The sequence below is a fragment of the Podarcis bocagei genome (genome assembly GCF_964188305.1).
Source record: "Podarcis bocagei genome assembly, chromosome: 4".
In the NCBI taxonomy this organism is placed as follows: domain Eukaryota; kingdom Metazoa; phylum Chordata; class Lepidosauria; order Squamata; family Lacertidae; genus Podarcis; species Podarcis bocagei.
In genome coordinates, this window is record NC_138128.1 from 313344 (window position 1) to 327746 (window position 14403).

General features: G+C 60.0%; 1 protein-coding gene across 1 annotated transcript; it reads right to left on the bottom strand.

The window, feature by feature from the left end:
* Positions 1–5918: 5918 nt before the first annotated feature.
* On the bottom strand, positions 5919–13585 carry BDH1 (3-hydroxybutyrate dehydrogenase 1). The gene is made up of 7 exons (XM_081190581.1): positions 13310–13585; positions 12009–12137; positions 9345–9417; positions 8517–8627; positions 7477–7618; positions 6945–7097; positions 5919–6576 (listed from the first exon to the last, which is right to left on the bottom strand). Exons 2-7 carry the CDS (start codon positions 12101–12103, stop codon positions 6107–6109), a joined length of 1044 nt encoding a protein of 347 aa, XP_081046707.1. The 5' UTR covers positions 12104–12137; positions 13310–13585; the 3' UTR covers positions 5919–6106.
* Between the last annotated feature and the right edge of the window lie 818 nt (positions 13586–14403).

Sequence of the window (14403 nt, forward strand, 5' to 3'; positions counted from 1 at the left end):
TGTAAAATAATTGTGCACAGCTAAAAACGCTGGCAGCATTAAGATCAATTCAACAGTGTAAAGACGTTTTGATGGATGCAATAATGGAAAACCGATTGGCATAGTTTTAGTAAAATATGCAGGGATGTAAGATATGTAAAAAGAACCATGGAAAGAGAAGAAGGGAAGTCATTGATATCTTAATGTGTATTTGAAATTGTAAAACAGAAAATTTAATAAAAATGATTTATAATAATAATAATAATAATTTCACAAGTCTCCTAGTTTACTGAAGAGCCTCGATCCGGGATGCTCCAGAGAGCCAGCAATGAGCTGGCCTGGGCAGTGGCTGCTTCCCTTCCTTCTGCCCTCCTCTTCCTTGTGCAAATGGGCAGAGCAGGGAGGCACTGGCAAAATGGCCTTTTGGAGGTGTCTCAGAAGCCTCTCCATGCCCCCCTCTCCATGCCCACCCAAAGGTCCTGCTGCACCACGCAGGCCACTTTCCTGACGACTTGCTCAAGCATGGCAGCTCCCGCTCTGGCAGGCGCACCCAGCCTTGGCTGAGAAGGGGAAATGTCCTCTTCCTGGACCTCCCCGTTTCTAGGTGAGCCAGCATTGAGGCAAAGGGCTCTCCCAGAGGTCTGCTTCCTTCCCTGCAGACCTTGACAGGGCATCTCACGTCTTGACAGCAGCATCTCACCCCTGCTGGTCTCTGCCAGACCACCGTGGGATGCTGCCCTGACTCTGTGTCCATGTGGGCAGGGAGCAGCATACAACATCACTGAGATCCAGTGCAGATTCCCTCCTGGGCTGCGCCTCCTCCTTTCCTCCGGGGGTCGGGCTGAGGGGGCTCGTGGCAGTCATCCCCCCCCCCCGCCTGTGCCTGTGTCTTCATTGCTGCTGGAGAATGGCTGGATGCCAGAATGTGGCCCTTTCAGTGGGGCTCCTAAGCAAGACTTTCCCCTCCAAGTGGAACAGGCTTTGGGGCTGCATTCGCATTACTCGCCTTGCGGTGAAAGTAATGCTGCTGATTTATTTTTTTCATAGAAGTTTGTTTAAAAATGACTGTATTTTCTCCTCAGAGGTTTGAATGCATTTTGTTTGTTTTCACTTTGAAAGTTTGCTTCAGCTGAAAAGCAGGTAACTAGCCTGGCCTGGCGTGATGGCCTGAGCCACGCCAGGGAGGGGGAGCATGAGGGCTGTGCCCGACAGCGGAGCAGGTGCCGCCTCCCAGCTGGGCACAGCTCGCTTTCCGCACAAAGCCCAATTCAGCCACTTTGGGAGAGCCAGAGTCCCATGGTGGTGCCAGCCTGCGCCAAGCAGGGAGACAGGATGCCTTGGTACGTGACGCCTCTCTTGCAGACGCCCCGCCTGGCCCCCCCAGGAGCGCAGAAGGGAGCCAGCCTGGTATCTTGTGCACAGACGGACCCTGCCCCACACCACCACCCACGGAGAGTTTCCAGGAGGAGCGCCAGCAGGGGCAGGGTCTGCCCCAGCCCCACGCCCCTGGGTCCTCATCATGCCCCCTGGAGCACAAAGGCAGTTCACCCCCAGATGGGCCACTTGCTCAGATCTGGGCATGAACACAACACAGAGGCCGCGTGTGCATGAGGGAGGGAGGGCGCATGGGGGGGGAAGTGCAGGACTCAATTGGGTGCCAGTGCAGGAGTCAGAGCAGCAGTGGAGGTGGCACAGACGGGCACTGGTGGGCAGCTCCGTCTTCTCCTGGCCGCAGGTGGTGGGCAGCCCTTGGGATGTGAGGAGAGCCCTGCAGCTGGATCAGCCCAGGGTGTGTGTGTGGGGGGGGGGGAGCCCTCTAGTTTCTCCCTCCCCACCCAGCAGAGAGAAACTTGTCTTCCCAGGAGCTGGTGGGGCTGCTTTCTGCAGCATCCTGAATGCCTTTTGCTGCTGAGGCCACAAGAAACTTTTCTGGAGGAGGGTGGAGGCCTGGAGAAGGCCTCTCTCTTCTCCTCCTCCCCCCCCCTTTCCGTGCCAGCGTTTGCCCAGGCCAGATTCCTGGCTCTGCTGGGCTCCTGTCAGCCATGAATCCCGAAGGAGGACGACGACGACAATCAGGGTCTTGTCCTCTCCTGCTGCCCTGTGCCAGGCACAGCCTTTAGCTAAGCAGAGTCCAGAATGAGCGAGGGCTGCAGCTCAATGGCAGAGTATAGAATCATAGAGTTGGAAGGGACCCCAAGGGTCATCTAGTCCAACCCTGTCATTCCGGAATCTCAGCTAAAGCATCCATGACAGGTGGCCGCACCACCTCTGCTTAAAAACTTCCAAGGAAGGCATCTGCCTCGTCTGCTCAAGGCCCCAATCCTGTTTGCTGCCAGTAGCGCAGAGGCCAGCCCTGGCCAGCACTTTGAGACCTGAGACCTGCACTGCACTCAAAGGGTCGTTGGGGGATCCCTCTGTGCTTTTGTCTGCCGTTCTGTTCGCTGACCAGATCCAGGTGCTCTTGGAGCAGACTGGTTCTTTAGATCCATATATGATGACCTCTGTTGAGAGACGGGCAATGTTAGTCTTCCTCCTGCAGGTTTCGATATCACCCCAGACTCCTCCCGGAGAGGCTGGCTGAGTTGGGGGCAAGTGGTAGGGCTCTGCAGTGGTTCCAGTCCTCCTTGGATGTTGTCTTCAGGAGCCCCAAGGAGCCTTCCATGGGGGGGGGGTCCCTCAGGCTCCATTCCACCCACCATGAAGCCAGCCACTGAGCGGAGTCATCCGGAGATTTGCAGTGTGTTGGCAGCAATATGCTGGTGATGCCCAGCTCTTTTTCTCCTTTATATCCACAGGCCAAGCAGTAGATGTGCCAGAATGCTGTCTTTCCTCAGTAGTAGACTGGATGAGAGCCCACCAGCGGAAACTCAATCCAGAGACAAGGCTCAGGACATCAATGCCTTCAGAGCCGCCTCTCCCCTGGACTCTGCCCTGGTAACCTGACCCTTCTCCCGCCTTTCTCCATATTCCCCCTCCTTGAGAGGTTTGGAGGGTGACAACACCAGAAGGGCCTTTTCTGTGGCGACTCCCCAGTTGTGGAGTCACCCCAGGAGAGAAGCTCACCTGGCACCGTCCTTATATGGTCTTTATGCGCCAGGCAAAAACATTTATCTTTACCCAAGCCTCTGGCCATTAAATTATGGCCTTTTAAAAGTGAAGAGACTATTATGAATTTTTTTCTAGATTCAGGTAGGTGGCTGTGTTGGTCTGATGCAGTAGAAATATATTAAAAAAATGTCTAGTAGCACCTTAGAGACCAACTAAGTTTGTTCTTGGTATGAGCTTTGATGCATACTTCTTCAGATACACAATTTTTCTCTGATTGTTTTTTTTCTTCATTCTTATTCTTATGCTATATAAATTATGTTTTTGTGTTGTACACTGCTCTGGGATTTTTGGATAAAGAGCAGTATATAAACTGAATACATAATAAATAAATAATAAATACTATAGGTGCCCAGGGGTTGCTGCCGCTCTCCCAAGCAAGGCTGAGATTCCCGTAAGGCTGGTCTTGGGGAGCAGAGGGGGCTCCTCTGAGGCTGCTATCTGGACTGAGGCACAGGGCAAGGCTTCTCTGCCGGCCGGTCCTGGCTGCTGAAATAGTTCTGGCCTCCTGGTGATGGGAGGCTGCTCTGGCAAAGTTGCCGTTTTGCGTTTAGCTTTTCTCACTGATTTGGACAGGAATTGCGGGTTGTTGGGTGGCACAAAGCAGCTGTTTCCTGCGCATCCCTTTTCCCCACCAGGAAAATTCCCAAGAGCATTTTCCTGGCAAGCCACCCAGTGAAGGCAGACAAGGCCTGCCCTTCGTGAAACAGGAGGTGCTGCCCTTCCATGCCATCCTGCCATGAGGCTGGGGGCTGTGCAGCTGGGGGGGGCAGCGACAAGGATGAACGGGGGAGGCTTTTGCCTTCCACCTCGGGCTCTAGGGCTGCTAGCACCTCCTTGCCTTGCCCCCCCCCCGGCCATTTCCCCCCTAAAAAGCTGCCCTTGGCCTGCGATGAAGGGGCAGTTTCTCTCATGGGCTCCTCTTGCACTCTTGGCCCAGCTCTGGCAGGCAGCCCCTGACCCAGCCAGGAGGATGGAGGCGTTTGGCACCTGGCACAGCAGGCAAATGCCACAGAACAAAGACCCTCGAAGGTCACTATGCCCAGGGGAATGCTGGGAAAATGGGGGGGAGCAGCTGCAGGCCAACCCTGCGCTTCGCTTCCCAGTGCCTGGCTCAGCCCTGCCAGGCCTCACAAGAAAACACTTTTTTGAAATGGGGTCCCTATCTCTGCTTCATACATGGGGGGGGGGGCTTCCACCCAGGAAGAAGCCCCCTCCTGTGGCCTAAAGGACCCCCCCCCAAGCACTGACCCTACTCTCCCCCCGCCCCGAACCCGCCAGACAGGCTCCCCACAATGCCCGGTGGCAGCTCTGGCGAGGCATGGCCAAGAGACCTCCCCCCCCCCGTGGCCCCCGTTGCAGAAGAGACTGGCTGCCTAGCATGGGGGGGGGGGGCTCAGCCCCAGCCAGATGCTTCAACAGGCAGTACAGAGGGTGGTGATATAACAGCACAATGCGAAGTCACAGAAAAATATATCACCACGGACAAGTGCTCCACAATAAGGAGGACAGACAAGCAGACAAATACAGACGTTGTCCTTTTCTTGACAATCCCCACTTCTCTTTCCCAGGGGAAGAACAGAGAGAGGCTCTTCGTCCTTCTATTTCTTAGCCTTCCTTCAAGGGAAATATTAATACAGGCACAGATTTGCCCTGTTTTCTAAGTGATTGCTTCTTTACTACTTCATTCTGCAGCTCGATGATTAAGTTCGTCTGTCGGAAGAAACGCCGAGTTTACCGGAACAAAGTTGATGTTACTTCTATCAAAGACATGAGGGATTGTAAAGAAGACGACGTCCATATTTGCAGGCAAATATAGAGAAACAGAGAGAGGAAGGAAGGAGTCTGGCAGCGTCTTCCTTGTCACTGTTGTTTAATGTTAATCAAGGCAGAGGATATTTGATCACAGACTCCCCCTCCCCCGTTACAGAAGTGCAGGCCCCCCCTGCCCCCCACTTTCATAAACACTTTTCATCAGCTTCCAGTGACAGTTTTGTTCGCCTCTGAAGCATCACAAAAATATCTCCACGTGGCTTTTTTGTACAAAAGTGTGTTCCTAAAACTGCAGTGGAGCAGAGACTCTGCCGTCCCGCCTCGCAGGGCTTGTTCCCTTTCCCAGAGGGCCCCCCCCCCCGTCCTTGCTCAGTGGCTGGGGGGGGCATGGCTAGCCTGCGGCTCCTTGGTGTGCGCTACCAACAGCGAGAGCCACTTATTGCTGCAGTGCCCTGTGAGCGCAGTTGGTGCTGGGGAGCAAAGGGGGCAGGCATTCCCCCCCCCCCCGCCAGCATGCCGGAAAGAGTTTGAACTTCTAAAAAGTCCTCTAAAAAATTCCCTGTCCAGCCCAAGGGACCCTCCTTGCCCTTTAGGAGCATCTGGCTGCCCAAACTGAGGGGCGGGGGCTCCCCCAGAAGCTCCCCCCACCCTGCCTCTGCAGCCCCTGTTCAAAGTGCCCGGCTCAGGAGAACATCGCTCGCTTGCTCGCAGGAGTGCATGGGAATGAGCCTGCCTAGTGGGGGGGGGGGAGTGTTTGTGTTTCTGGTCCACAGTCGCCCCCCGGAAGGAGTGTGCAAAAGGCCGGCAAGGCCGGAGGAGGCCCAATGGCTCCTTTGGAGCCCAGCTCCAGCCCAGAGGGAGGGGCTCTAGGGCTTCTGGGCGCTGGGTGGAAGGAGCCAGGGGGCACAGGGTCCACCCCCCCGCCTGCCACTCAAGGGGGGGCTCCCAAGGGAGGGCAGCTGTCGATGCAGCAGGGACTCTGACCAAAGCAGCTGAGATGGGCGGGGGGGGGGGGGAAATGGGACTATTGGAAATAAATAGCACTGGTTGGAGACACACCATGCAAGGAATAAGGGAGCCTCAAACGCTTAAATTAACAACAGCTTAGCCCTAAAAATACAGTACTTGGACCTCAACTAGACAAGCGACTACGGAGGAATTTGTACAGGGTAACCCTTAGCATTAGTTTCCCTTCCTGGAGGTGGACACGGTGGCGGTGGGGGGCGCAGGGGTCCCCCCTCCCCCCCGCTCAGTAGATGTAGAGGCGGTCCGAGATGGCGGCCGGCATGTGGGTCATGACCTGCATGCGCAGCCACCAGTAGTAGTCCATGGGGTGGTAGCGGGTGTAGGGGGTGGAGGAGGTCAGGGCGTGAGCGATGCTGTCGATGACGGGCGACGTGTCGGAGGAGCCGCTGTTGCAGTACGACTCCATCTTGGCGATCTGCTCGTCAAAGTACTTGCGCCCGTAGTCGCGGCGCACGATCTCGGGCAGCTCGTCCCACATCTTGTCGGCGATGGCCTGGATGCGCTCGGGGCTGTAGAGGCTGGTGCCCGCGATGAAGTTGCCCGGCTCCACGATGCACACCTTGACGTCGTGTGGGCGCATCTCGTAGCGCAGGCAGTCGGAGAAGGCCTCCACCCCAAACTTGGTGATGCAGTAGGGGGAGCGCGCCGGGTTGGCCATGCGCCCCATCATGCTGCTGATGTTCACCACGCGGCCTGGCGGGGGAAGCGCACGTGAGGGGGGCAGGGGATGAGGGGAGGGGGACCCTGAGGAGCAGGGGGCAGGGGCCGCCTCGGGGGGCCCCCAACAAGCCCCTCCTCTGGCCACAGGCCCCCTCCCCAGGTGCTTGTGGGGTGGAAGCCCCCGACTCATGGGGGCTGCTGGGCAAAGCTCCCTGACCCAGCCCTCCTTCTCTCCCAAAGACCCACCAACCCCAAAGGCCTCCCCCCAGGATGCTGCAGGGTTCCTGACACACCCTGCCCAGCAGCCAGCATGCCCAGTGGTTAGGGATGGTGGAGGCAGAGCCTGCAGCAGGTCTGGACCCCTGAGCTACAGCTATGGGGAGCCCCACCGTCTCACTCACCTTTGGCCCTGCGGATGAGAGGCAAGAAGGCCTTGGTGGTGCGGATCGTTCCCCACAGGTTCACCTCCGCCACCTCCTTGTAGGTGTCCATGCTGGTGAACTCCACCTCCCCAAAGGTCGAGATCCCAGCATTGTTGACCAGGCCCCACAGCCCTGAGGGGAGAAGACCCACGGAGACGTCAGTCATCGCATAACCTCGTCTGTAATTGCATTTGTGTGCCCCGAGGGGGAGCAATGAACGGGGCTTCAGGCCACAAGCACAGCCAAGCGGGGCTTCCTCACGACTGCCTCACAAGCCCTCAGGCCACGCGGGAGGGGGCTGGAAGGGCGCCGAGGGTGTTTCCTGCCTCTGCCAGGCCCAGCCAAGGCCCAGCCCTGCTGTGGCGCCCCCTGGTGCCTCAGACCTGCACGGCCCCACAAGGTCCCCCCAGAGAAGGAGGCCGAGGAGATGGGGGGCCACGTGCGGAGGCTTGGGCGCCAAGGGCTGCCGGACTCCCTTCCTTGGCTGATCTCATGCCAGACCCCCACCTACCCTTTTCTGGCATCTTCAGAGTGGAGGTCATGTAGTCCACAGCCCGGCTAACGTCTTCACTGTCGCAGACGTTGAGCTGGACGGTCCTCATCCGGTCACTCTTCATGGCGTCCAGATCCTTGGAGCCGCCCCTTCCCTGCTCCTGAGGAAGAGCGGGGGGGGGGGGGGACATTTGTTTGCTTACTGATTTCTTTTGACATCCTTTCAACATGCAACAACGTCATACAGCTCCATATTGAAATATCCCACCCTGAACCCAGAAGCTGGTCTTTAGGCAACGTGTGCAGAACAACGGCCAAGTAACACGAGGGAATCTTCTCCCTGGCCGTTTGCATGGAGCGAAGGAGACAAAACAGTTTGTGTTAACCAAAAAGGTTTGTACAGTGAGAGGAGTTCCCTCTCTTCGTTTTTAGCCATGTGCACAAGGAAACTCTGCCATTCCTTCGCAAAGGAGACTTTGTGCCAATTCTATGGTTTTATTTCACCCCAAGTGCTGTTTGCCAGACTTTCACCAATTTGGCAGAGGAGGCATTTTGTCTTGCCACCAGGGGGCAGGCAAGAGCTGCAGCCGGCTGCCTTGGGCCTCCCAGCGGGGGGGGGGGGGAGGGCTGCCAGAACCAGCAGGTAGGGGCCAGGCACTCAAAAGGCTTTGTCCCCCCCCCCCAACTATTTTGGGCTCTTGAAAATGGTAAGGATGACTGGGATTCTCCTGCATCTCCGCCTGCCATTTGAGAGTGTGGCCAGCAGGGGGAGCCCCACATCCCTCTGGGGCCAGGCAGGGGGATTTGGAGAGGGGTCCCCAGGGGGAACCAGCTGCCCTTCAACTAACCTTCCCCCAGGCCGCCTGCTGCCCCACACTTGCTCCTGCCCACATCCACAGGCTCCCTCTGTTTGGGTTTTGGAGAGACAAGGACCCTCCAGGGCCCCCTGGGAGAGAGCAGCTGGCAGCCTGGAGGCGCAGCTGGAGGGGGGGGTCTGCCCAGGAGGGGCTTGGCGGCTTCGGCTTCCCCTCCCTCTCCCCCCCAGCTCCCCCCCCTTACCTTGAGCAGGCAGCCGGCATAGATGATGAATCCTCGCTCGTGCAGGTGTTTGGCCAGGGCAAAGCCAAAGCCAGAATCGCAGCCAGTGATAAGGACGGGCCTCTCGCCAATCTGGAGCACAAAAAGGGGACGTTGGAGACCCCCAGGGAGGAGCAGGCCCATCTCCACCCACCTCTCATGAAAAGGGGGTCCCACAACCTCGGGGGGGGCACCCAGAACCCTCCAGGTCAGGACTCCAGCTGGCAAACCTTTGGGGTCTTCAGACACCCCCAGAAATGCCAGCAGCCCCATCAAGGAAACAGCGCGGGGGGGGGATTTCCCCAGATGAAGCAGGAAGCCCAGGCTGGCTCCACGGAAGGGTTTTCTGATGGTGAGAGCCGTTTGACAGGGGAACCGATTTCCACAAGAGGAGAGCGGTGGACTCTCCTTCCCTGGAGGTCTGTCCTGGATGCCTTAGCTGAGATTCCTGCATTGCAGGGGGTGGGACTAGATGACCCTGGGGTCCCTTCCAAGTCTGCAATTCTATGATCTCAGGATGGACAGCTCAGGTTTCTCCGGGAAACAGCCCAGAAAGATCAGTGTTGCTGCTGGCCACAAGGGGGCACCCCAGGAGGAAGCCCCTCACCCCACAAGAGCCCCACCAGAAAAGGCCGCTGAGCTGCCTCCCAGGCCCCCCCAGCCCCCCCTTCCCTGCTGCCTCCCCACCCCAGCCAGGAAGCTGGAGGAAGACCCCCTAGAAGCCAAGAGCGGCCCAGTATCCCCATCTCTGTGCCCCTCCCTGCATGGGCCTCATCCCCTCTTGTGGCAGTGAATTCCACAGGCTCTCACCTCATCCACTTCCGTTGCATAGGAACGCCGGCCCTGCAGGCGGGACACCGAGGAACAGATCTCAGGCAGGGGCCTGCAAGGGAGAAGGCAGCAGGCCAGCGGCTGGGTCAGCGGAAGCTCCCATCCAGGAAAACTGATCCCCAACATCATGTCCCTCCCTCCCTCTCTCTTTCTCCAGGGGCTCCAGCCCCTCCTGGCTGTGACCCCCCCAAACCCTCAGGCTTGTCTCCCTGCGGAGAGCAGTCCAGCTGGGGAGCCTGGCCGCCTGCCAGGGACGCAGAGTTTTGACTGCTGCCTTGCAGGGGTGGGGCTAGATGGCCCTGGGGGGTCCCTTCCAGGATTCCGCGATTCCCTAAAAAGGCCTGTCCTCTTGTGGCCCCCATAACCCCCAGGCATTTTGGAAATATCTGACCCTCTTGAATTAACCCTTCAACTTGCTTTTCCCCCCTCTCCTCACTGGGGGCAAGTCTCCTCTTCCAGAGCCAAGGGGAGCTGCTGGACTTTCTGGGCACTTGTCCATTTCCCTGCGCCCTGATGGCGGTGTGCCCACTTCTCCCAATGGGGCCAAGCCCCTTTCATTTTGCCCCAGAAAGGGGGGGGGGCACTGCTTCAGACTAAGTCCCAGGCTGCCGCCCAGGAAACTGAGAATTTCTAGCTCTTTCTTGGGGGACGGGGGACACAAGAGCCCAGTCCGTGAGAAGTCACCTGGGTTTGCTGCTCCCAGGAGGCGTCATGGCAAGAGGCGGTTATTTTCATCGGATGACACCACCCCTCCCCTCCCTCCCCCCCCCCCGGCTGGCCAGGGTCAAGGACTTTTTGCTGCGGGTCCCACTCCCCAAGGGGCTGAGCAGAAGCTCTCTTGTTCTCTCCTGACCACTCTCAGGAGCTGCCAACCCAAGCAGGGCCACAGCGCGGGCTCCGGCTGCCCAAGGGATCCAGCGTGGCGCCGTGCTGAGAGTGTCAGGCTAGGACCTGGGAGGGACCAGCGTTCGAAGCCCCACCGGGCTCACTGAGCCAGTCGCTGCGCCTCTCTGCCTAACCTACCTTGCAGGGTTGTTGGGGGGGATTAAACAAGGAGGGGGAGAACTATCTGTGCCCCCTTGAGCTCCTGGGAGGAAAGGGTGGCATAGAAACAAACAAACAAGCCCCCAGTTTCAAGTCAGCTGGGAAAGGCTCCCCCCTGCCAGACAGAGGGAAGAGAGAGCTGGGCAGGCGGAAGAAGGGACCTCCCTGCCCCCTCCATTTCTCTCCCCACCTGCAATCCCCATCTCTCTTCCTCCCTGACTCCAACTGCTGCTCCTGCCAAGTCCAGGCCGGGCCTGCCAGGCCCCTTGCCCCTTCTGGCTGCTGTTCAGGAGAGGCAGGATCCGCCCTCGCAGCTATTCCCAGCAGGGTAATCTCATTACGATTACGGCCCCTTCAGGTCTGCCTCTGTGTGTGTGTTAATTCAGAGAGGCTGGGTGGCTGGAGAGGCCCTTGTGCCCTCTGGGCAAGGAAGCCCCCCCCCCCAGCATCTCCAGGCCCCCGAGAGCCCTTGTCCTACGGGGCGGACCCAAATGCAGGACCCCCCCCCATCTCTCTGGGCTGGAAGCTCCCCCGCCAAGGGACTCTGGCCGAGGGTCACCCTTTGCCCCCACGTCATCTTGCTGATCCTTCCCAAAGGTCAGCCCAGCGGCCGGAGGGAGGGGAGGGAGCCAGGCGGCAGCCTTGGGGGGCTACGTGTCAGGGGGACTTTGGAAAGAGGACAGCCCTTCTGGACTCTTCTGAAACTTGTTGGCTCAACTTGGGGCAGTCCAAGGAGGCCACGCAGAGGCTCCCAGAGGAGCCAATTCTGCTCTGCCAGAAAGGGGGTGCTGAGCGCTGCCAGAGGTGCCAAATGAAGAGGATAAATCCTGGCACCTCCTTCCCCAAGTCTGCAGAAAACGGGGCTTGCTAGTCAGGGAAGAAGCCATTCTTGGGGAGGTCTCTCAACTGGCTGGTCCTGCCTTCTGGCTGGAAAGAGGCCCCCCCAAAATCCCTGTGCCTTTGAGTCCCTTAAAAATGGACCCTGCACTGACCCACTTCCCCTCAGCGGGGGTCTCTCTCCCCCCCACCCCTTGCCAACTCTGCCAGGTCCTTTTGCCACACCCAGCAGCAGTGCCTTGCCTACCCTCAGAGCAAGATGAGCCCACCTGGCCTTCCAGGGGCCCCAGCTAGTCCAGGAGCCCCCGGTCAGCCAGATGCCCCTGGGAAGCTCCAAGGAAGGAGGGGGGAAGAGGAGGGTGCTCCTAGCAGCGCCTTGGCTCCTGAATGGGGCAGTCAGGAGCGTCTTGCTCCCTGGGAAATGGACCCCCACCTGAGGATCCAGAGTCCTGGCTAATCTGCCAGGCGGGCAGGTGAGGCAGCTTTTGAGCTCTGCCCTGGCGTCACGCCCTGATCAGGACGTCTCCAGCAGCCTTTCAAGGGATGGGGCCACAGAGGGCTCAGCGACAGCAGCAGGGGAGGCCAGGGGGCACCCTAACGGCAGCTTTTGGGGATTGGAGGGGGAAGGAAACGGTCCCCAATCAGGCGACTCTGCTGAAGGGCCCCTCGTGGCCAGAGACAGAGAGGAAGCCCCTCTCCCCGCTACTGAAGGGGCAATTCCCCAGGGACTCCCCTGCAGACCCCCCCCCCAAGGCCACTTACCGAAGGCTGGCGGAGACATCCTTCAGGTGGGAGGTCTTGGTGGCCAGCTGGGCGAGGGGCCGGGAGATGCGGGTGGCCGCGAGGATGGTTGCCATGGGTGTCTTCACAGCCGGAGTCTTCCTCTGGGCTCTGCAAGAGAGGGCAGGAGCACCTCACCTTTGTTTGCGCCAAACCTTTATGGCCCCACTGGCCTCTTGGCCATAAAACAGGGTCCAAAAGGAGGGAGCCCCCCCCCCCGCCCCACACATCAAGATAACAGCAGGCTCCTCACGCAACGTCCAGCCCTTCTGCCTAGAAACACAGAAGGCACTCTGTGTGGGCAGCATGCTTTTGGGTGGCATCGCAAACCCAGGGCACCTGCTTGGCCACTGCGAGAACAGTGGTCTCATCCAGATATGGGGCTCTTCTCAGGTCCAGGACCCAATATCTCTTTGCGGAAGACAACGTGGTGGTTGGGGCAAGCAACTGCCTCTGGGGGGGGGTCCCTCTCGTAGCCGCAGCCCCTCCTACGGGCACCACCCCAGTTCAGGATCTCTGTCGCCCATCTGGTGGCCTGGTCTCTGCGCAGGAGCCCCCTGCCTGCTGTACTAGCCCCCCAAAAGCAACGCCCCCCCAAGCACGTCCCAGGAAGGGGTGATGGGGCCTGGGAAGCAGCAGGCCAAAGAGGGGCTCCTCCTCCTCCTGGGAAATGCTGCTCTTGGGGCTGTATAACTGGAGATTGTTTTATGGCAGGACTCATAAAGCCAAGCAGGAGGAAGCGATGGAGCCGGCTCTCAGGGAGGGGAAGGTGGCCAAAGGGCCTCCGCAGAGGAGGAGAGGGCTAGCAATGGCCACTGGCCAGGATGGAGTGGGAGGCAGCCGTGCTTCTGAGTGCCAGCGGAGGGGAGAGTGGCTCCTGCACCCGGATCCTCCTGGAGTTTCCCTTGGAGGCACCGCTCAGCCAGCAGGAGAAGATGATGCTACACAAGACGGGTCCTTGGACCACAGAGCTCAGCTGGGACCTGGGCGACCGTCCCTCTCGGGGCGAAGAGGAGTGCAAAATGTGAGGGCACAGCTTTCCGTGGAAGCCTTGGGAAGGGCAGCCCCCAGCTGCTTCCCCCTGGGTGACCTTCCTCATGTCCCGCCTCAACTAACCCCCACCTTTGCCACAGGTCTGCCAAGATGGGGGAGGGAAGGGGGAAGGAAGAGAAGCGGAGGTGTGCCCCCCCCCCGCAGCCGCTGGGGTGCCAGTGGGGCAATGGATACCTCCTGACCGCACCTGTCCCTGAGCAAGGCTACCTGCCCTGCCCTCTGCCCTTTACCTGCGTGGGGCTCCATGCTCACGGAGAGGGGAGGGCACGGGGGGGGGCTGCCTGCCCCAGACTGGGAGGGCAGGAGCCCTTTAGGAGAGGAGCAGCAGCAGGAGCAGGAAGGACAGGAGCAGGAACGTCATTCCCGTAGGTCAGTTACAAGAGTGCCTGGCTGGGGGAGGCCCTGCAGGTGGCAGCGTGTGGGGAGGGGGCAGAAAGGAGAGTGGGTGCTGGCAGAGAGAAGAAGGGCACAGCCTGGCCCGGCCCCACAGGACTCTCCACTCACCAGAACTCGGGGGACCAAGCACCTTATGCAAATGCCCTTATGTGGCATCACAAGAACACCGGGCCAGGCGGGAGGGGCCACTCCGAGGAGGCTGCCTGGGCACCGCTGAGAGCAGCCAGCCTGACCCTGGAGAAGCTGCTGCCTCTTGCCATCTCTTGTGGCGGTGAATCCCGCAGGCCCTTTGCTTGCCAAGCTGCGCTTTGCAGCATGCGGCTCTTCCTGGCGCAGAACTGCAGTCGGATCCCGGCTTCCAGGCAGGCGGAAGATGCCGCGTAGCTGCCCGGAGCCCCGCAAGGTCTTCCCCAGGGTCAAGGGCGGGGGGGGGCACGGGAAGCGGGGGGGGGGTCACACGCAAGAGACCAGGAGGGTTGGCCTGGATGAGCCTTGGGGTTCCCTCCCGCCCTGGAACCCTCCTATTCTGAGCCAGCGGCCCCCCCCCGTGCCCAGGCCTCCTCCCCGCGGGGGCAATGGGCCGGCTTTCCCCCAGGCCCAGGGGCGGCGGGCGCCTCGTGCGGGGCTGCCGGCGGGGCCTGGAGCCGGAGGGCCTCCCCGGACGCCCCTGCCGCTGGCTCGCTAGCTGGCTCGCCGGAAGGCCGGCCGGGACGCGGCGGGCGCTGAGAGGCTGAGCCGGGAGGCTCGTCGGGGGAGGGAGGCCCGGCGCCGCCCCCGCCCCGCCCGCCCGGCTCCGGCGGAAAGGCAGGCGGAAAGGCAGGCGGGCAGGCAGGCGGGCGGGCCGGGCCGAAGGGCAGCGGCGGGGGGGGGGCCTCCCTCCCTCCCTCCCTGGCCCTGGCCTTCTTCTCCTTCCCGGCTGGGGCGCCTC